Source organism: Narcine bancroftii, chromosome 13 (assembly GCF_036971445.1).
Source record: "Narcine bancroftii isolate sNarBan1 chromosome 13, sNarBan1.hap1, whole genome shotgun sequence".
NCBI lineage: Eukaryota > Metazoa > Chordata > Chondrichthyes > Torpediniformes > Narcinidae > Narcine > Narcine bancroftii.
This window is the reverse complement of record NC_091481.1, coordinates 53,091,606-53,114,143: the sequence shown is the minus strand read 5'-3', so window position 1 is coordinate 53,114,143 and position 22,538 is coordinate 53,091,606. Positions and strand designations below refer to the sequence as shown.

At 48.6% G+C, this 22,538-nt stretch overlaps 1 protein-coding gene across 1 annotated transcript in view; it reads right to left on the bottom strand.

Moving 5' to 3' along the window:
* Positions 1-10,289: 10,289 nt before the first annotated feature.
* Positions 10,290-22,538, bottom strand: part of LOC138748044 (uncharacterized) — a 61,182-nt gene continuing 48,933 nt past the window's right edge. The window contains exons 3-4 of the mRNA XM_069907741.1: positions 11,206-11,356; positions 10,290-10,627 (exon numbers count right to left, since the gene is read on the bottom strand). Coding sequence (XP_069763842.1) covers positions 10,496-10,627; positions 11,206-11,356 — 283 coding nt within the window. The 3' untranslated portion in view covers positions 10,290-10,495. The remainder of the gene's footprint in view (positions 10,628-11,205; positions 11,357-22,538) is intronic.

Below are 22,538 nucleotides of genomic sequence, written 5' to 3'. Positions count from 1 at the left end.
GAAACAAACCGAGCCCTAATCATTTTGAAATGTCACAGAGGGGAATTCGATGGAGTGGGATAATGACCAGTTAAATGGTCAATGTTCCCCATTTGCCTCATGCACCTCACCATCAGACCCAGACCACAGAATTGGCACACACCCCACCTCAAGACACATACTCCTGTGCCCCACAGTCTCAAATGTACTCCACTGAAAGGCACATATCCCACTGTTTAAAAATAAATAGGTGCCTTATAGTCAATTGAAAGGGCACACAGAATCTCATTTTAGCATTAGAACTTAAACATCGGACCCCCAGTGATCGCCAACAGCAACGAGGGGTTGCAGACTCCGCGGAAACAGAGGACTGGCGCAGGGCACCAGGGAGGCCACCCTCCATTTTGAGAAGAAGCAGCAACCTCCTTTGAAGAAGACCGCAGAGCCCACCTCACTGACAAAAGACAAAGGAGGGAAAACCCAACACCCAACCCTAACCCACCAATTTTCCCTTGCAACCACTGCAACCGTGCCTGCCTGTCCCGCATCGGACTTGTCAGTCACCAACGAGCCTGCAGCTGACGTGGACATACCCCTCCATAAATCTTCGTCTGCGAAGCCAAGCCAAAGAAAGGAAGAAAGAGGAGACGACCCATGGGTCAGTGCCCACGGCAGCAGACCAGTGAGGGGTTCTGCGATCGAAGAAGCACATAGGTGGCGGGCCGCTGATGACCCGAGGCGAGGAACTGCAGTCAAGGGATTTACACCAGGTGGCAGATTGCTGGAGTCTGGCCGAAGGGGCACCAGATACCAGAAGTGGGATGCAGGAGGGCACTGAAGGTTTCCTGACCACATTGGAGGTTCGGATCTGGAGCTCGGGCTGCTGATGGTTGCAGCTGTGGGGACTGCAGAAACGCTAGAGGTGAATCCATGGACACTTGGTGACTCTGGGGGGGGGTGGGGGGGACACCTCTCTTTTGCTTCTCTTTCTCTGACTGTGAGGCGTTTCAGGCATTGCTGCTGATGGTGAATCTGTCGGCCTTACAGTGGACTAAATTGTAATATTGCACTTTTTATTACACGACAATAAATACTACCTTGAATCTCAATGTCAGACATGTTCCCCATTATGAAAAGAGCCTGCCTATCAGTCACATGCCTCAGGACCAGATATCTATTCTAGTGCCAGATACATACCCCATTGACTAGGTTTCTACTGTCGGACATGTCATTCCTTGTTGCTTCACTGTATACATCTAACCGATGGCCACACCTTTCACATAGCCTGTTGTCATTCATTTACTGTCCTGTCTGATACTGGCAGACAACACCTCTCCCCCCCGCCATGCACCTCACTCTCAGATACATATCCCACTGTCTGATACCATTCTTCCTGATTGTGGGTGCAAATGGTGTGAGGATCTGATGTGTAGTCCATGTTTACGATGCGTCATGACTCCTGTTCTCTCTTGTTTGGGTACCAGGGGGAGTTGCTGTCTCGGGGAAATGCTTCCTCAATGATGCAGGGTCACTTCTATCTGAAGGTCCAGGAGCTGGAAGGCCAACTTCTCTCAAAGCTCTCCGAACTCGAGAGAGAGCGCTCCCTTCTACAGAACAAGAGTGATAGACAGAGGCACCATGTGGAGGAGCAGCTTGAAGCTCTTCAGCAGCGCATCGACAACCTGGAGAGAGGTAGGTCTGGCGAAAGGCCTGGACAGTGGTGGTAAAGGCTCAATTTCCAATTCACTATCCTGGTCCTCCAGGAACAGTGAGGGGAGACACCAGGCTTGCATCACCCAGTAGCTTTCCATGCCTTGGCTATTTCAAGAATTGACTGTTCCAATCCCTCATTGGTTGTCCTCTAAATCTCTCTGATTGGCTGTCCTCCCACCCTCCCTCATTGGCTGACCTCCCCCCCTCCTCATTGGCTGTCCTCCCATCCTCTTTCATTGCCTGTTCTCCCATCCTCCAGGACATCTTGATCTCTGTTGGCTACATCAACACCAGTACCAAGTCTTGCTTAATCTCCACATTAAACAGGAAAATCTCCAGATGCTGGAGTTAAGGGGAGGATATAAAAGCGCTGGAGGAACTCAGCAGCTCGCGCTGAGTATACCTGATGAAGGATTCAGGCCTAAAATGCTGGTTACCCTTTACTTCCTCTGGATGTGGCGTGACCTGCTGAGTTTCTCATGTGCAATCCTCCTTATCTGTGCTCAGTGTCTCCTCACTCTTTCCAGATTGTTTTAAAATTTGCATGTGTTCATTTTTCTTCCATTGCCTCTCCTCCTCAACCTCCCACCTTTGTGACCTCTACACTCTGGCTAATATTAAACAAGAAAGTCTGCAGTGCAAGACATTGGTGAGGCCAAATGTGGAGTATTGTGTGCAATTTTGGTCACCAAACTACAGGAAAGATATCAATATGATTGAAAGAGTGCAGAGAAGATTTACTAGGATATTGCTGGAACCTCATGAACTGAGTTACAGGGAAAGGTTAAACAAGTTAAGACTTTATTCTCTGGATTATTTAAGAATGAGGGGAGATTTGTTAGAGGAATTTAAAATTATGAGGGGAATAGACAGAGTAAATGTAGATGGGCTTTTTCTATTGAGGGAAAGTGAGATACAAATCAGAGGGCATGGGGTAGGGTGAAAGGGGAATATTTTAGGGGGAACTTGTTCACACAGAGAGTGGTGGGAATGTGGAATGAACTGCCAGCTGAAGTGAATAATAGCTCAATTTTAAAAACTTTTAAGAAGAATTTGGACAGGGAGGGGTGTGGAGAGTTATGGTCTGGGTGCAGGTCAGGGGGACCAGGCAGAATAGTAGTTTGGCAAAGACTAGAGAGGCCAAAAGGGCCTGTTTTCTGTGCTGTAATGTTCTGTGGTTCTACATAAAGTGCTGGAGAAACTGAACAAAGGTACTGCCCTCCCAACAGTGCAGCTCTGCCAGGGTGTTCTGTCACTTGACAGAGGAAAGTGAGGATAAAGGCTAATATCAGAATTCTTATTTCTTCCTGACAGAAAAGGCCGCTTACAAACTGCAGGAAAGTTACAAAATCTCCCTGCCGGTGCAGGCAAACTATATGTTTGCTCGGATGAAGAGGAGCCTGCCAGAGCTGTACACTCTGACCATCTGTGTGTGGCTGAAGTCCAGGGCCACGGAAGGGATGGGAACCCCTTTTTCCTATGCAGTCCATGGACAAGCAAATGAGATCGTCCTGCTAGAGAGGGGGGAGAAGCCCGTTCAGCTGCTGATCAATGGCAAAGTAGGTGCTGGCCATCAAAAGATACGAGGGCCCAACGTTAATGTGGGGAGGGGGGGGGGTCAGGTGAATATCCCTCGCCGTTCATTGTGAGGGAGATCAGATGTAGATTTATCGTTTCTGACCAGGGGACTGTATCTTACTTCAGGACACAAAATGTCTGGGGAAACTCCTTGGATCACACAGCATTCAGAGAAACTAAACGGCCTGGGGACTTCATTGGGTATATCTTGCCTCTCGGAATGACTCAGCAGGTGGTTAAAAATGCAGTGCCTACACCACTTCACCTACCTGTATCCTATGCTGTCTTTAGGGGCTGACAGGGTGGGGTTAGCGTCGTGTGACCACATGCGTTTCCCCTGGATGTAGCAGTCTCCCCCCCCCCATCCCCCACAATGGCTACAGTAAATTTCCCCCAATGCAGGTAGATGGTAGGTGACTCACTGGGGTAGAGGTGTATTGTTGTTGTTGGGCACATGAGATTGGGAGAGAGAGAGACTGTGAGTTTGTTGTACAATGTACATATACACCAACATTCTTACTTGCTGCAACTCAACAGGTACTTTCTTTAAAAAAATGGAAACTTAAATTGGGAAAAAAGAGATAATAGATAGATAATAAATATTCACAGCTACTGTAGAGCAAGAAAAAGTGGCCTTACAGTCAAGCAGACAGTCCTTTTGTAGTGTCAGAGCAGTCCATGATTAGTGTACCAAGGGGAGGTTCAAAAGCCTGATAGGTGGAAACTGTTCTTAAGCCTAGAAGGTGCTGAACTTCAGGCTTTTGTACCTTCTGCCTGAAGGGAGCAGTGAGAAGAACTTATGACCAGGATGATGGGGGTGGGGAAGGGTCCTTTATGACATCGGCTGCCTTCTTGAGACATTGCCTCCCACGGATATCTTCAATGCATGGGAGGTTGGTGCTGTGATAGTCTGAGAGCTGCAATAGAATCAATGGCCTGAAGGGTCTCCTTGATGAAAAATCACGCGAGGCAAAAGCCCCCCTTGCTAAATTAATTCATCCTTCCCAAGATCCATCTATTGGCATGAGCACTTTGTTTTCACCGCAAAGATGGCGATCCAGTGGATCATTAAATTGAAAGGGAGAGGGAAAAGAGACATTGAGAGGTTGTGGATCTCAGAACCTCCTCTAATGTCACTGCCTCCGGAATCCCCATAACCTCTGTCACTGCAATGACCTATTGTTCAGCAGTGAACTCGAGCACGAGGCACTGTATCCAGATATCCTCCTCCCCCGCACCTCCTTGACCCCTGCTTCCAAATTCCCGAGTTGCAGGAATCCCAAGGGGGTGCTATGGGAGTGGTAGCACTGATTAAATGGAATTATAGAAAGCCTGAAGCCTAACAGACTCTCTGAGGTCGGTGTCTTCCATCACGTCCATGAAAGACACTTATGCACGAGATATGGGCAGACTATTTTCCAAATAGAAAATTCCCAGATGCAAAGGGACCTGGAAGTCCTCAGGAAGGATGGCCTGAAGGTAAACTTGCAGGTGGAGTCAGTGGTGAAGAAGGCAAATATGATTCTGGCATTCATTTAGAGAGGAATAGAATATAAGAGCTGGGATGTGATGTTGAGGGTTTATAAGGCCCCGGTGAAACCTCACTCGGAGGATTGTGAGCGGCTTAGGGCTCCAAATTTAAGAAAGAATGTGCCGACATTGGAAAGGGTTCAGAGGAGGTTCAAAGAATAAATTTGGAAATGAAAGGGTTATCACGAGGAGCATTTGACAGTGGTACTTGGAATTTAGGAGAATGCGGGATGATCTCATTGAAACATTTTGAATGTTGAAAAGCATGGACAGAATAGATGTAGAAATGTTGCTTCCCCACGGTGGGAGAGTCGAGGACAAGATGGCACAGGTTGAGCATTAAAAGGTGTCTGCTTAGAACAGAGATGTGGAGAAATGTCTTTACCCATTCTTTAGATCCATGGAATTTGCTGCCACAGGTGGTTGTGGAGGTCAAATCATTGGGTGCTTTGAAGGCAGAAATGGATGGGGTCCTGATTAACCAGGGCTAATGGGGAGAAGGCTGGTGTGGTGGGCTGAGTGGGAGAATGGATCAGCTCATGATGGAATGGTAGGGCAGACTCAATGGGCTGAATGGCCTATTTATACTCCTATGATATAGGGAGAATGAGGAAGGTCGGAGTTTCAACCCCACAATTAATGTATTTTAAACACACCTTTTGTCTTTGTGCTATATTGTTATATCCCACCAACATTTCCAGATTGATTTTTGTTAGGACATTGCTGTTTTCTTTAATCTCTGCGCCAAACGCATCTTGAACGAATATTACAAAGGTTCAAATGAATTGATGGTTGCAGGCGGTTCAGTTGCCATTGAAGATTAATGATGGAGAATGGCACCATGTGTGCATTACCTGGATGACAAGGGATGGCAAGTGGGAGGCATATCAGGATGGTACAAGGAAGGGATCAGGAGATCATCTGGCATCTTGGCACCCAATCAAACCAGGAGGGACTCTGGTCCTTGGACAAGAGCAGGTATGTCCTTAAATAGTAATCCATGCCCCTATTCTCCTTTCATACTTCCTCCTCTGTTCCTTCTCTCCGTTCCTTCCCTTGGTCCATGCCCAAGATGTTAAGGGTTTGGAGAAAACTCCCACTGCTGACCAAGCCTAACTGAATGGGGAACAGCTCGGAGAGCAACACCTTACTAACACTGAAACAACTCAACTCCTGACATAACTGGGACTGGAGAGTCAGAATCAGGAGCCTGACTAAATTTTAAAAATTTGTACATACAGCTCAGTAACCGGCCTTTCCAGCCCTTGAATCAGTGCATCCCAATTTACACTCAATTGACCTCCAACCCCAGTATGTTTTGAAGGGTGGGAGGAAACCCACACAGACACAAGGAGAACGTACAAACTCCTTACTGACAGTGATGAACTCACATGGTCGCTGTTGTTGTAATAGCATTCACTAATCAATGAGATAACTGTGCCGCTCCTAATAAATTTAGACATACAACAGGGTGACAGGCCCTTTCATGAAAAAAACAGGAGTAGGAGTCAGCCATTCGGCCCGTTGAGGCTATTTCGTCATTCAATAAGATCATGAGTGATCTGATGATGGGCTCATCTCCACCTACCTGCTTTTTCCCCATTTAATTCCCTAACTATGTAAAAATCTGTCCATCTTTGTCTTAAATGTATTTACTGAGGTCGCCTCTCCTGCTTCAATGGGCAGCGAATTCCACAGATTCACCAGCCTCTGGGAAAAGCAGCTCCTCCTCATCTCCATCCTAAATCTACTACCCTGAATCTTGAGTCTCTGTCCCCTAGTTCTAGTCTCCACCACCAATGGAAACAACTTCCCTACCTCTATCTTGTCTATACCTTTCATAATTTTATGTTTCTATAAGATTCTCTCTCATTCTTCTAAATTCCAGAGAACATGGTCCCAATTTCTCCTCATAGGGTAACCCCCTCATCTCAGGAATCAACCTGCTGAACTCCCTCTGCACCACCTCCAAGGCCAGAGACCAGAACTGCATACTCCAGATGTGGCATTGTACAGTTGCAGCGTAAGCTCCCTGCTCCTAAATTCAATCCCTCTGGCAACGAAGGCCAACGTTCCATTTGCCCTCTCGATAGCCTGCTGCACCTGCAAACCGACCTTTTTTTGATCCTGTGAGGATCGTTTAGGAGGCTGATAATGGGAGAGAGGGGCAAAAATTGCTGTGCAATCTAGTAGGGTGTGATTACATGCTTGTGAATTTTCATCCTGATGGTGGAGCGGGGGGGGGGGGGGGTGGGGTGATGGTGGGGGGTGGTGCTGGGGTGAAGAGAGTGTGGCCAGAGGGTTTAAGATGAGGGCTACTTTATGAGGCAGTGGGAAGTGTCAATGTGTGATGGACTAAGATGTGTTTAGTGCTCTCTGCTATTTCTTGCGGTCTTGGGTGGAGCAGATGCCGTACCACAAGTGATGTGTTTGGTGAAGGTTCCTTTCCCCTGTATCATCCCTCTGCGGTTTCAAGTGCTTCTCATTCATCAGCTGCCTTGTTACCAGGATCCATCTGTCCTTTGCTCATGCAGGTTACAGCCGGGGGGAAATATGATGCATCACAATCGTTTGTCGGGGAGCTGGCAGAGTTCAACGTCTGGGACCGGATTCTGTCGGTGGCCGAGGTCCAGTGCATCGCCAACTGCTCCTCTGTTCCAGTGGGCAAGGTCCTATCCTGGGAGGACAGTGGGCTTGACCTGTTTGGCGGGGTGTCCAAGTGGCCTTTCCAGAGGTGCAGCCGGAGTACTGTGTCAAAGGAGGACTAAAGTCTTCATCCTTTGGCTCTATCTGCCCTTCCCTGGGACGGATAAGGCCAAGCCAGCTTCTGCTCTCATCACAATGTGACAGGGGTGCCTCCAGGGGTGCGTGATCAACAATGAATGCAGATGAATAAGAGTCAGATTTCTCCAGGGCCAACATTCCGGCAGACCTGCCCAGGTTTGACCACGGCTCCCACCACCTGTTCCCGGTGGATGAGACAAACGCTTGGATTGGAAAATGTACCCCTACAGGCACTGGTCATGTACCACGTACCATTCCAGTGTACTTAGCAGTTCATATGTGGACCAATGGACTTGGATAGAAGAGGCAAGGGTCATGAAGCTTTCTCCAGTCATTGTGTGATAATGCATCCGACGAAGTTGTAGACGTCTGTAACGTGAATGAGTCTTCCTGTTTGTTTCTCTAAAATGCAGAACCTACATCAATATCCTCACTCCCCACCTTGAATGAGAAAATGTTATCTCTTGGGCCTTAATTGTTTAAAAAAATTTAGACATACAGAACAGTAACATGCCCTTCTATCCCACGAGCTCATATCGCCCAATTACACCCATTATCCTAGAATCACAGTATTTTTTGGAGGGTGGGAGGAAGCCAAAGCCCTGGGGAAAACCCACGCAGTCATGGGGAGAAGGTACATATTCCTTACAGACAGCGTGGGATTCAAACCCGGGTCACTGGTACGCTAACAGTGTTGCAGTAACCGCGATGCCAAACACGCTGTCCTTGTTTTCTTGGTTTTGACCTTCTGAGGTGCACATGGTCTGAGAGCAACAGACTGACACCTGAGCCTCTGGTTGACCCTCTCGTCTTTAATTAAGCCATGTTTCCCCAGTGATCCCAACCATTAACCTTGCATCAAACACCAGTTGAGTCTCCAGTTCTCAAACGATCCTCAGTTTCCCCATAATTCCTCACTTGGACCTTCAACCTCTCACCTTTAACCTTGACTTTCAGAAGACAATTGATGGCCTGTCCCAGTGAGTGCCTAATCAGGAGGTTTCATCCCATACTAACCTATTAGATGGGGGAAAAAAACATCTCATAAAATTAACCAATTCTCAGTTTGTACTTTTAATTTTTTTAAAAGTGGGGAATTGTGATAAATTTTTAAAGCAGAATTTGATGATAAAAATGATAGTTGTTTGGAACTTTTGCAGCTTAATCCCATAACATGGGCTCAAAAGAAGCCAAGTTGCCACAGAAGGGTGACCACTGCAGACAAGATATATATGCTAATCTCATAACTAAATATTTGCTAATCTCATAACTAAATGGCAGTAAGTATCTGGCATGAAAATGGAGTGTGGGTGCAGCAGAGAACCAAAGACACTTGCAGTCAGTTGCTCTGGCCCCATGGAGATTGTCTAACCAAGACTGACCAACCAAGCTGGTGTCACAGGACAATGCAAGGGTTTTCACACAGGCGATAATGTGTGGGTATGAATACCAGGCAGATGGTCCCTTCACCCGCTGAGGCACAAACGCACAGCCATATCACTCAGGGTTACACCTGGGAGACAGTATTGTCCATGCAAAACCTTCACCGACTATCTCAAATCCTTGGATGTCAATGCTGGAGATGTCAACTGTTGCACGTAATGGAATGTCACCAATTGTGAACCATCTCAGGCAGGGTTATACCACCCCTGCATCCTTGTTCAGCAATTGCTTCCTCCAGCATAGACATAATGGGCCAAATGGCCACTTTCTGTGCCATAAAAATCCCTGAAACTTTTTTTTAACCAGTCCTACAAACTTTATCTTTTGTAAATAATGAGCAGCTGAGTTTCCAAAAAGGGAGCAGGTGCACTTCTTTTTATTAACTGCCCTCTGACTGTTCTCCTCAATGGTTCTGTAGCTGGTAGTGCCCAGGATGTTAGCCTTCAATTCAAGATTATGTTATTGTTATATAATAAAGCAGAAAATGTGATATTACATGAAATTTCCTTTAGTCTACCATGAAGCAGACAAAGATTCACCATCAGCAAAGATTGCCCGGTGCCCCTCACTGTCAGAGAAAGAGAAGCATAAGAGAATCCCCCCCCACCCCATCACCCCAAGGGCCACTAAATGTTCATAGATTTTCCCCAATGCTCTGGCTGCCTCCCCATCCACACTGCCTTCAGTCCAAACGATCAGCAACCCAAGCTCCAAACTCCTGACATGATCAGGAAGCCTCAAGCACCTTCTCGTATCCCGGTTCTGAAACATGGTGCCCCTTCAGTCAGTCTCCAGCCAGTCTCCAGCAGTCCGCAGCCCGCATGGGTTCCTCGCCTCCTGCTGCCTGTGTGTTCTTCAGCCGCAGAGCCCCTCGCTGACCCACCACCATGGTTAATCTCCTCTGCTTCTCCTTCTCAAACGTGGGGGTGGGGGGTGAGGGTGGTCAACCTGTTTTATGGTGCCCTACACTGTTTCCCTGGTGTCTGCAACCCCTTGTGGCCGTTGCTGCCATTTTGGGCCAAACCCCGCAGTCGCAGGACTTTAAAATAAACCACTTTTGGCTCCTTTAGTGGGCCGTTTAAAGTCTGCATGGAGCTAATGGTGCTTCCATAATTCATGGAAGCTCAAGTGGAAATCCAGAACGGTGGAAAGTCCTTGGCTTAATGGAGGTGGGCTATGAGAGAGAAGTGACTGACCACTTACAAATGCCAATGGTGAGCACTCATTAAATTGTACATTAGTTTCTTCTTTCATGTACATGAACACAGAATTTGATGTGTGCCCATAGCATGTGTTAACCTGTTGGTTGTTAAATGTGACCTAATTACCACAAGGATGTAAAGTCCATCCTTTGCTCCACAAGTGAGTTATGCTTCGGTTGTCCGTGTCTTTCAGTGGCTGAATATCAACAGTCTGTCAATATCTTTCAATACCGTGTGGTATTTGTGGTGCTTTAGTACAGAGTTTGTTACATCGGTACCATTAAATGGGCAACTGTTACACAAGAGCTCCGCAATGGTGCATTTTGATTCAAAACCTTAATGTAACTGAAACGTTCGGCAGAAAAAAATACCTGAAAACACAAGAGGTCAGGAAGCATCTGTGGAAAGAGAAAGAAAATTAACATTTCAGATCAAAGAAAAGTGAGAAAATAAGTTAGTTTTAAGTTTTGGAGAGGGTGGGGAAGGAAGGAAGGGGAATATCTCTGATGGGGGTGAGGCCAGGGTTGCCATGGCGATATGGATCGAACAAATTTTTAGACTTTAAATTTAGACGTATGACACAGTTGCAGGCCTTTCGGCCCATGAGCTCGTGCTGCCCAACTACACCCAACTGACCTATAACTGGTACATTTTGAAGAGTGGGAGGAAACCAAAGCACCCAGAGGAAGCCCACGCAGACACAGGGAGAACGTACAAACTCCTTACGGGCAACGCAGGATCGCTGGCACTGTAACAGCGTCGCGCTGACTGCTACGTGAATCGTGTTGCCCTTGGAGCTCGAATATTAAGTTAGAGGTGGGTGGAGGGAGGGGGGAGAGAGGGAGGGAGAGAGAGAGGGGGAGTGAGAGAGAAAGAGGGCGGGGTAGGGAAAGAGAGGGAGAGAAGGGGGGGGAGGAGAGACAGAGAGAAAGAGTGAGAGAGCAGAGACCTGAAACACTGACTGACATTTTCTCACCAAGGACGCTGCTTGACGGACTGAGTCCTGCCAGCTTCTCGTTGTTTGCTCATTAAGTGAGCAGTGGTTGGTCTTGCCCCGTAGGAATCCAGATTGTCGTGGTGAACGGGTGGAAGGATGCCACCAGTGGCTCAGCTCCTCTGTTGGAACCCTGCAATTTTGGGTGGGGAGAAGCCCAGATAAGCAATGGAAGGGAGTCAGAAAGTGTACTGAACACACCCCTGCTAAAGTGATCAGTTTTAACATCCAGTGCATCTACTTCTCACCGTTCTTTGAATGAATATCTGGAGTTATTCACAGATGGAATAACATAATCTGATTACCAAGCATCAGCCATGGTGATAAGGTGAAGAATGCTAAGAGTCCATCTCTGATTTCGATAATTAGAGTAATTTAACTTGAGACATCATTCATTTACACAGCCGTTAGACTGTAGACTCCATCTGAATCCCTCCGGGATACTTAACATCTGCTGTTGTACAAAGCACATCCATTTGTGATGGTAATTCACAGTGAAGCTTGTAAACCAACATAATAGAATAGAGGTTAATAATTTTTCCTCCAATATTTTTAGACACATCAGATCAGGAACTAATTATTCTCAGGTAATCAAACAGAAATGTAATATTACACAAAATTCCCTTTAATCTACCATTCACATTGCCCGGCGCTCCTTACAGTCAAAGAGAAACAAAAGGGACTCCCCTCAGAGTCACTGAGTGTCCGAGGGTTCGCCGTCAGACTCCTGTTCAATTTAAATTTAGACACACAGTGCTGTAACAGGCCCTTTCTGCCCACGAGCCATTGCCACCCCAATCACAACTCCCCACCGCCTTGAAAGGCGAGACGAAAACGGAGCACCCGGAAGAAACCCAGCACGTGGACTCGGCGAGAGTGCACAAACTCCTTTCAGACAGTGGTAGAGTTGAACCCGGGCTGCTGGCGCTGTAATGGCATTGTGCTGACTGCTAACCATGCTGTCAGAATTCAGTTCAAACTGCCCAGATCCAAATCACATTTAAACACTAAACTGTTTTTTGATAATTCCAGGCAATTTCCATTACTTGACCTTTAAACAGTGGCTTCCTGATGATGTGGTTTATTTATGAATGGTTGCTATGGCAAACTGCTGTTCCAGGCGGTCTCTTTCCTGGATATTGAATTCCACTTCCAGTAATAGATGGTCCATTTCTTGTTGCCAAAAATGGGCCCAATTTTCCTCGGACTTTGCTCCGTAATCTATTCTTCTCACTTATCATTTGACTGCTGCCATTCACCATCACCAGGGAAAACTTACAGTGGTTGATCAGCAAACCAACCTACATGTCTTTGGAGCAACAATCAATCTGCTGGAGGAACATCAGTGGGAGAAAACGTATGGTCAATGTTTCTGAGATAAACAAGAATTTCTGCTGGGGTTGAGTGTGATACACAGATGTGCTGGAGAAACTCAGCAGGTCACACAGTGCCCATAGGAAGTAAAGGGTAACCAACATTTCGGGCCTGGTCTCTCCTTATGATGTGGTTGTAGTGGGGGCAGTGGGGGAGGGGGGGGTTCTTTAGATGTGGGAGGAAACTGGAGCATCCAAACAAACCCAGGCAGTCACAGGGAGCGGAACAAGAGAGTCTTCAGATGCTGTGATTGAGGGGAATGTGCAAAATTGCTGGAGAAACTCAGCAGGTCCCACAATGTACCTTGATGAAGGGCTCAGGCCTGAAATGTTGGTGTATATCTTGGCCTCCCATGGATGCTACGCTGTGGGAACTGCCGAGTTTCTTCATCACTCTTGGGCAGTCAGAAGAAGAATGTGCACATTCCACACAGGATGGAATCTGCCTGGTCGCAGATCAGAGACAGATGATCTCTCCGCACCACTGTGCCTTGCAAATGTGGTGGAGTATCTTTTTTGGTCCAACAACACATCTGGAGAGCTTGGGGCACTTTTATATTAAATTCAGTGTGCTAAGTAAGTGAGCTATGGGTAAATGGAGGGAGTGGTACAGTGGTGCAGCTGGTAAAGCCACTGCCCCTCAGTGCCAGAGATCCAGGTTTGATCCTGATTCTGGGTGCAAGCAGAGTATTTGAGTTTGAATCTTCTCGTGAGGTTGCCTGACTTTCCTCTGGGTTCTCCAGACAGGGGCATGCTGATCAGCTGGACAAATGGCGGGGGGGGGGGGGGAGGGGGGGGGAAGAGTTGACGGAAATGTGAAGTGGGATGGTTATAAGTTGGCACAGACTGATCAGTGGGCCAAGATTTCTGTGTAACCTCCACTGCTGTGGCTCAGGTGGATTCAGGTGGGCCTCTACACCTGTGGGGGTCAGTCTGATGCTTGGAAGCAGTCTGACACTGCCTTTCATTTATTGAACTGCTTTCAGATATGGAAGGGATTCATTTGGACAAGCTGGTTGAAGGGATCAGATCAGACACTATTTATTGTCATGTAATAGAACAGACATGTTCTTCTTTGGCTTGGCTTCACAGATGAAGATTTATGGAGGGGTAATGTCCATGTCAGCTGCAGGCTCGTTTGTGGCTGATCTTACACAAAATTGCCTTTGGGCACCTCCAGCACTCCAGCGGCCTCTGCCATCGCACATGCAGCACGGTAACAGGCCCTACTGTCCCATGAGCCCATGACATCCAAATACCCCAATCAATCTATAACTCCTGTACATTTTGAAAGGTGGGAGGAAACCAGAGCACCCTGAGGAAACCCAGACAGGAATGGGATGAATGCACAAACTCCTTACAGACAGCTGCACATTCTAATCCAGTTCGCTGGTAACATTCTGCCAGTGTTCAGTGCAAACCATCGGCAACCTCAGCCAAGATCCAAACCTCTGACATGATGAAGAAGCCTTCAGCACCCAGAGCCCTTGGGGGGGGGGCCCTTCTTGCCCTCAGCCCCCTCTCAAATCCTGGTTCCAGTACCTGGTTCTCATGAGCTAGTCTGTATCATGGACCCAGAGTCTGCAGTGGCAGGATTTTAAATAAACTGCTGTTGGCTCCTTTAACAGGCCGTTTAAAGGCCATTCAGAGCTGTCGGCCGAAGGACTGGGCGGCGAGATCCTTCGAGGAGTGCTGCGCCTGGTGCCGCTGCCAAAGGCTCTCCCTAGGAAGCAGCTCCATACATGTAGTAAGTGTTGGAGTTTACCTGCTTTTCTTTTTAAAATATTTCTTATTGATAGTCATTCAATAAAACATGAACAATAGAATTATGATATGTACTACAGAATTAGTAAAAAAAAAGTTACAATTCTATTCATATGTAGAAATTCAGAAGTAGAAGGGCACAGCTATTTAGAGTTAATTGAAATTTAGAGTTAAAAGTTGAAGGTTGACATTTAAAAAATTCAAGTGGCATAATCTTGGAGAGAGAGAGAGAGAGAGAGAGAGAGAGAGAGAGCACCATGCCAAAATTCCAAATCAACACCACATATCTAATTTTTTTGGACTTTACCTCCTAGAGACAGCAGACGCAGATTATTACATGGTGGTTATGTTCCTCAGTTCATATCTACAGGCCTTTCCATTGATTTGAGATGCGAGTCTGAATGCCAAGAAACCAGATGGAAAATATAAACTCAAGGAGATGAACTCCATCATGTAAAGCTAGTGGGAGTAGCATTTAGTGTAAACTCTGACATGTTAACCTCTATATCAACAATTAAGCCCTTGCAGGTAGGATGAAGATGTGCTTGTATCTTTATTTTCCTTCACTCCACATCCAAAAATGTGCAAGGTTTATAGGTTGATGTATTTGTGGGGGGTGGGGGGGGCATGGGCTCATGAGCCAGAAGGGTCTGTTACTCTAAATTTAATAAAGTTAAAAAAAATTAAAATTAAAGTTTTTAAAGTGGAACCTGTTGCAAGGATGGGCAACCTTTTAATTTAGTCATAAAGCATTGTACCAGGTCATTTCGGCCCATGAGCACGTATCGTGGATGTCAGTTAGTGTGGTGATATAACCATAACACTGGCCACAGCCCCCTGCAGGGGGAAACCATTGTACCTGCAGGAAGGCAACTCGGGAGGCTGGCCCCACCTGGCCAGCTGTCAATCACTGGCTTGGACATAGACTCAAGCTGGCCCCTCCTAGGGTCAGTTGAACATGTGGAACCAGCAAAGGACAGCCAGGCACACGTAAAGCCAGCAAGATATTAAGACAGAGTTTGAGCTGATTAAAGCCTGTAGTACAGTCGTATGTCTAAATTACAAAGTTGGCCAATAGGAAAGGATAAAGGAACATTTACGGAAAACTGCAGAACAGTACTAAAACAGGACCTTCGTTCTAACTCGTTCCTGCCCACTAAATTGTCTATTGAGCTGGTGTCATCTGCTTGGAGTCATGAACCTCTTTTCCACTGGCACCTTGTCCCAGAAATTAATGGGGAATTAACCGGTTGAGGGTCCAGTGGAAAAGGAAAACAATCAGCGTGCCGGCGTCAAATCACAACGGGAATTGACGGCCTCAACCCCTACTCATGTCCTCGGCGCGCTGATTAAACCAGTGGAAAAAGGACAACTTCCATCCATTCAATTCCATTCAAAGGTAGACTCTCCAATCCCAGGGATGAGTTGTGTTCAGTGGAAAAGCAGTCAGTGTCCCGGTTAAAGGTGGCCCAGTGGAAGCAGCACATATGGCTTCCTCTTCCAGGATGCTGCATGGACAATTAACTGGAATTCCAGTGGAAAAAGGGCTCATAACTAAAACAGGCTCTTTGGCCCACTGATTCTGTGTCAACTCTCAGCCCCTCTTCACACGAATCCCATTTCATTATCCCCACCTTGCCAGATTGTACAAATTAGTTTTAGACATACAGCACAGTAACAGGCTATTTCAGCCCACGAGCCCGATCTTCACCCAATTGACCTACAACCCCTGTATGTTTTGAAGGTTGGGAGGAAATCGAAGTCCCTGGGGAGACACCAGGAGAACGTACAAACTCCTTATAGACAGTGCCAGTTTCGAACCCAGGTTACTGGTGCTGTAACAGTGTTGCGCTAACCTCTATGCTAACCTACAGATCAGAGGTAATTTATCATGGCCAATTAACCGACTGACCTGTACAATTTTGGGACACGGGAGGCAACAAGAGCACACAGAGGAAACAAATGCTTTGCGGTCATGTATAGGTGGACATCCCTCATGCGCACCAGGTTGAGTGGCAATCAATTTTAATGGCGACATCGTCGACAAGGAGCAACTGGAATGAGAATGCAGGGGGGCCTTATGAAAGAACAAGCCACGCTATAAATAAGAGGCAGACCCACCTTGAAATGTTCCAGTGTCTTCAGCTTCACCCTTTGAAACAAAAATCCTTTGATGCCCAGCCATCCATCTCAGTTAAAATAAAAAGTTCTTCTTTTGATTCCACTATGATCCTTCTTTTCTCTCTCTCCTTCTCTTCCTGTCTATTATGTATTGATTATTATTTATTGTCCCTTTTCAGTTTAGTTTATTATATCTAAAAAAACTAGACATTCTTCTTTTCTTTGGCTTGACTTTGTGGACGAAGATTTATGGAGGGGTAATGTCCACGTCAGCTGCAGGCTCGTTTGTGGCTGACGTCCGATGCGGGACAGGCAGACACGGTTGCAGCGGTTGCAGGGGAAAATTGGTTGGTTGGGGTTGGGTGTTGGGTTTTTCCTCCTTTGTCTTTTGTCAGTAAGGTGGGCTCTGCGGTCTTCTTCAAAGGAGGTTGCTGCCCGCCAAATTGTGAGGTGCCAAGATGCACGGTTTGAGGTGAAATCAGCCCACTGGCGGTGGTCAATGTGGCAGGCACCAAGAGATTTCTTTAGGCAGTCCTTGTACCTCTTCTTTGGTGCACCTCTGTCTCGGTGACCAGTGGAGAACTCACCATATAACACGATCTTGGGAAGGCGATGGTCCTCCATTCTGGAGACGTGACCTACCCAGAGCAGTTGGATTTTTAGCAGCGTGGATTTGATGCTGTCAGCCTCTGCCATCTCGAGTACTTCGATGTTGGTGATGAAGTCACTCCAATGAATGTTGAGGATGGAGAGGAGACAACGCTGGTGGAAGCGTTCTAGGAGCCGTAGGTGATGCCGGTAGAGGACCCATAACAGCACAGTAACAACCCCTTTTGGCCACGAGCCTGTGGTACCCAATTACACCCAATTGACCTACAACCCTGTGGTGATACAACCACAACACTGGCCGCATTACCACCAGCCTACTGCAGACGGCAACCACTGTACCTGCAGGTAGGTAACCTGGGAGGTTGGCCCCAACTGGCTGGCTGTCAATCACCAGCCTGTATATAGACTCGAGCCGGCCCCTCCTGGGGTCAGTAGGGCATGTGGAACCAGCAAAGGACAGCCAGGCACACATGGAGCCAGCATATTAAGACTGATGTGTGCAGAGTTTGAGCTGATTAAAGCCTGTAGTACAGTCTTCTGTGTTTTGTGTCTGCACCACCGCGCATCACAATTTAATCAGCTCAAAATTTTAAAGGACCATGGAGAAGTTCCTCACCATCGAGAGGCTGGATATCGACCCTCAACACCCGAACACCCCAGCAAACTTGGAGATCCGGAAGCATGCGATTGAGTCGATCATCCAGATGCAGGGTGAGGTCATCAACACGAACCAGAAGAAACTCATGGTACTTCGCACAAAACTGGGCCCCCTCGCTTTCCAGGCTATCCGAGATTGCACAGATTTCAAGCCAGCGATGGTCGTCCTGGAGGGCATGTACCGGCCCCTGATGAATGTGCTCTAAGCCTTGGGGGCACTGCGGGAACTAGCATGCCTGTGCACGATCGAAGCTGGGGTGACTACTGGGGAGGTGGAGTGATTCATCTGAGATGCGTGTGTGTGAGAGTTGCAGTTGAGGGTGACTCATCAGAGACTGTTGGAGGAGAATAAAGCCTCCCTTACCAGGATCATAGAGGTGGTCCGCTCCCTAGAAGCTGCAGCTCACCATGTAGAAGCCTTGATGCTTGCCTCCTCCATCCTTTGGCCTGGCTGATGCCAACAACAGAAGTTGCTGAGGGGCCCCATGTGGAAGAGACGATCTCTACCACCGACGCAGTCCGCCACTGTAAGTACTGCGGGTCCCGGATGGGTCAGACAGGTGCTCCCGAAAGAGCTGCCTAGTGAGAAATTCACATTGCTCCCAATGAGGCAAGAAAGGCCACTTCTCTAAGGTGTGCCTCTCCAGACTTAACGGGAGCACTGCGGCCCTCCACGACCAACCGGGAGCCCTCCCTGACACCATCACATGTGAATGCTGGATAGTGCCGTTACTCCGCCCGCCACTTCTGCCCTCACTATTGATGTCACTTCCGGCCCGGCATCCACCCACATTGCCTCAGCGTGCTCACCACAGGCGCCGCCATCTTTCATCATCCAACTTCCGCCTGCACTGAAGACATCGCATCTGCCCGCACTGATGACATCATTTCTGGCCTCACCAATGCCAAGTACACCCCCTGAGTGCTGCCATCATGGGCCAGCTGGTCCCTGACTGCCCCAACTCGCTTGACTCACTGACCGGACAACATGGCCAACATGCGCGTGTGCAGAACTGTGCACGCACCATACCCCACGCTCCAAAGGGCAACTGCTGGATGCTATTCACCACAACCATCAGAGATCAGCAACTCGGACCCCAAGGTGGTCATAGCGTCCACCATGTTAACGAAGGATATTCCCCATGGACTTGAGTACTCGATAATGGACATCGCTGTCAACAGGAAGGTAAAAAAATGCCTGTTCGATAACGGTAGTACTGAGAGCTTTGTGCACCCCAATGTGGTCCATACACTGAAACTAAAGGTATACCCAGCAAAGGTATCACCTTCACTGCCCAGGACCATCCCATTACGGGACTCAAGTGCTGCTCAGAGAACTTGACAGGGGTGAGGGGAACATATCAAGGGTTCAGGTTCCTGGTCAGGCTTTGCGACCCAGTTATCCTTGGACTAAACTTCTAGTGCTACCTCCTCAGCCTCACCCTTGCCTTCGATGCCTCACTCCCCCCATTCACCATCTGCAGCATGAAGTCCAGCGACCACTCCCAGTCCACCTATGGGCTCTCCATCCTACAGGTTTCCCCTCCGTCCCTCTTCAACTACCTGACATCAGACTGTAAGCCCATAGCTGCCAAAACGGCTTCTGGCAGAAGGAATCATAGAGGCCAGCACTAGCCCCTGGAGAGCCCAGGTTCTGGTAGTAAAAGTGGGCAGCAAACAGAGGATGGTTATCGACTATCCAGCTGGATGCACCCAGCTGGATGCCTACTCTGTGCTCTGCATCGCTGACATTGTCAACGAGATAGCCCACTACAGGCTCTTGTCCACAACTGACCTGAAGTTGGCCTACCACCAGCTCCCCATCCACCCCCAGGATAAACCTTATACCACCTTTGAGGCAGATGGGCGTCTCTACCAGTTCCACCGGGTTTCTTTTGGGGTCACAAATGGGGTCTCCGTCTTCAAGCGGGTGATGGACCGCATGGTAGACCGGTACAATCTAAGAGCGACCTTCCCATACCTGGACAATGCCACCATCAGCAGCCATGACCAGCAGGACCACGATGCAATCCTGGAGAGATTTCTCTGGATGGCTGTGGTGGTGCTGAACCTCATTTATAACAGGGTGAAGGCATGTTCAGCACCACCCGCCTTGCCATCCTAGGGTACATGGTGGAACATGGTGTCATCGGTCTCGACCCTGAACGCATGCGCCCCCTAATGGAATTGTTCCTCCTCCACATGCTCAAGGCCCTCCACAGGTTCCTAGGGCTCTTCTCTTACTACTTCCAATGGTCCCCCGGTTCTCGGATAAGGTCTTCACACTGGTCCAAGCCACAGCTTCCCCCCCACCCCCCCAAGGCGTAAGCGGCCTTCGCCCACATCAGACAGGGCATTCACAACACCATGATGCAGGCCGTGGATGAGGACACCCCATTTCAGGTGGAGTGCGATGCCTCTGATGTTGCCCTTGTGGCCATCCTCAATCAAGGAGGCCGACCCGTGGCCTTTTTCTCCAGGACTCTCCATAGTTCAGAGCTCGGATACTCCTCCTTCAAAAAAGAGGCCCAGGCGATCGTGGAAGTGGTCCACCACTGGCGCTACTACCTGGCAGGCAGAAGGTTCACCCTTCTCACTGACCAGCTCGCGGTGGCATTCATGTTCAGCATTACCCACAGAGGCAAGATCAAAGACGAAAAGACAGCCCTTGCGCTGGAGAGTTGAGCTAGCCACATTCAGTTCCGACATCCAGTATAGGCCGGGGAAATTCAACGACTCCCCTGATGCTCTGTCCCTAACATGCGCCAGTGTGAGGTCCGAGCAACTGCAAGCGCTGCACGACACCGTCCCAGACATCATACACCTGTACCATTTCATCAAGTCCTGGAACCTCCCCTTCGCCATCTAAGAGATCCAGACCATGACCGAGGCCTGTAGGGTCTGTGCAGAGTGCAAACCATGCTTCTTCTGCCCACCACAGGCCCATGTAGTCAAGGCCACTCAGCCCTTCGAGTGACTCAGTATTGACTTCAAGGGACCACTGCCTTCCACGAATAAGAATGTTTATTTTTTCTCGGTCATAGATGAATACTCCCATTTTCCCTTATCCGTCCTCTGCCCTGACACCTCCACCGCCTCCATTATCAGGGCCCTGACACAGATCTTCACCTGGCATTCATCCACAGTGAGTGGGGGACCAGCTTCATAAGTGAGGAGCTGCACCAGTACCTGATAGATCGAGGCATCTCTGCTAGTCGCATGACTAGTTACTACCCAGGGGCAACAGAGCGTGAAAACGGGGTAATCTGGAAGGCAGTCCTCCTGGCCCTGAGGCCGAAGGGCTAGTCCGTCAACTACTGGCAAGAGGCCCTCCCCGAGTCATTCCATGCCATATGGTCGCTCTTGTGCTTGGGTACCAATCAGACTCCTCACGGATGCCTTTTCTCCTTCCCTAGGAAATCGGCGACTGGTGTCTCCCTGCCAATGTGGCTGATTTCTCCGGGACCGGTGCTCCTCCGCAAACACATGCGGATCAAGAAGTCTGACCCCCTGGTCGAGCGCAGTTGCTCATTCTCCATTATAGTAATGGAGTTTTACACCCAAGCACAGCCCTGGAGTCCCCGCAGTGTTTGAAAGTTTAAATTAAAATCGGATATTGAGCATTGAATCTTCTCTAGGCTAGGAAAATGAGTGGGAAGGAGAGGTGACTCGACCTTTATGGCCAGGGGTCACATGGGAAGGATCAAGGGAGGAGCTAAGGTAGGGAGACCCCTGGAGGGCGGGTCAGCCAGTGCATACAGCCATATCACCACATTCACCCCCACTTTTTTGAAAAAGAACCCACCAGTAATAAACAAAATCCAGAGGCAAAACAATAGCAGAAACAATAACATTTAACAATCAACAAAAACTGGCCAAGGAAGCAGACGTACCTCCCTCCCCCCGGCTAGAGTTTGAGCCACACAGACAGCCTCCTCTGTCTGCCAAACCGCTGGGGAACCGGCGTTTCAGTATGGCGCTCCTCCAAAGTGGTGGCCGATGAGGGAGTGTCTGCTGCTGGAACTATGGGGATTGGGGTGTTGGTGGTGGACTCCTGAAATGCTGGGGAGTCCTCTGCAGCTGCAGGAGGGGTAAGAGCCTGGACGTCCGGGTGCAGGTTGGGCAGCTCAGACTCCAGGGCTGTGCTTGAGTGTGGCACCATCAGGTCCGGGGCGTGATCAGCAGCCGGCAAGGCAGTCTCGGGGTCTCCGGCCCTTGCCAGGTCTCATAAGGGTACCGTATCCTCGTGGCCGTCTATGTACCTCATAAATGCATACTGGGGGTTGGCATAAATGAGGTGTACCGCTTCAACCAGTGGATCCGTCTTATGGCCTCTGACGTGCTTCTGAAGAAGGACTGGCCTTGGGGATGTCATCAGGGAGGGATGGAAGAATCATTTGCCAACCTCCTAGGGAAAGTAGCGGTGCAGAGTAACGACTGGATAGTGTGGAGGGCTTCAGGCAAAACATCCTGCCAGCGGGACACTGGCCAATTTTTGGACCTGAGGGCCAGGACCACTGCCTTCCAGACAGTGCCGTTCTCCCTTTCCACCTGGCCATTACCTCTAGGGTTATAGCTGGTGGTCCTGCTGGTGGCTATGCTTCTGGTCAGGAAATACAGACACAGCTCCTCACTCATGAACGAGGTCCCCTGGGTATCCGAACAGAGTGAAGATACTGCTCAGTGCCTTAATGACTGTGGTTGAGGTCATATCCGGGCAGGGAATTGCAAAAGGGAACCTGGAAAATTCATCCAACACCATCAGGAAGTAGGTATTCCTATTTGTGGTGG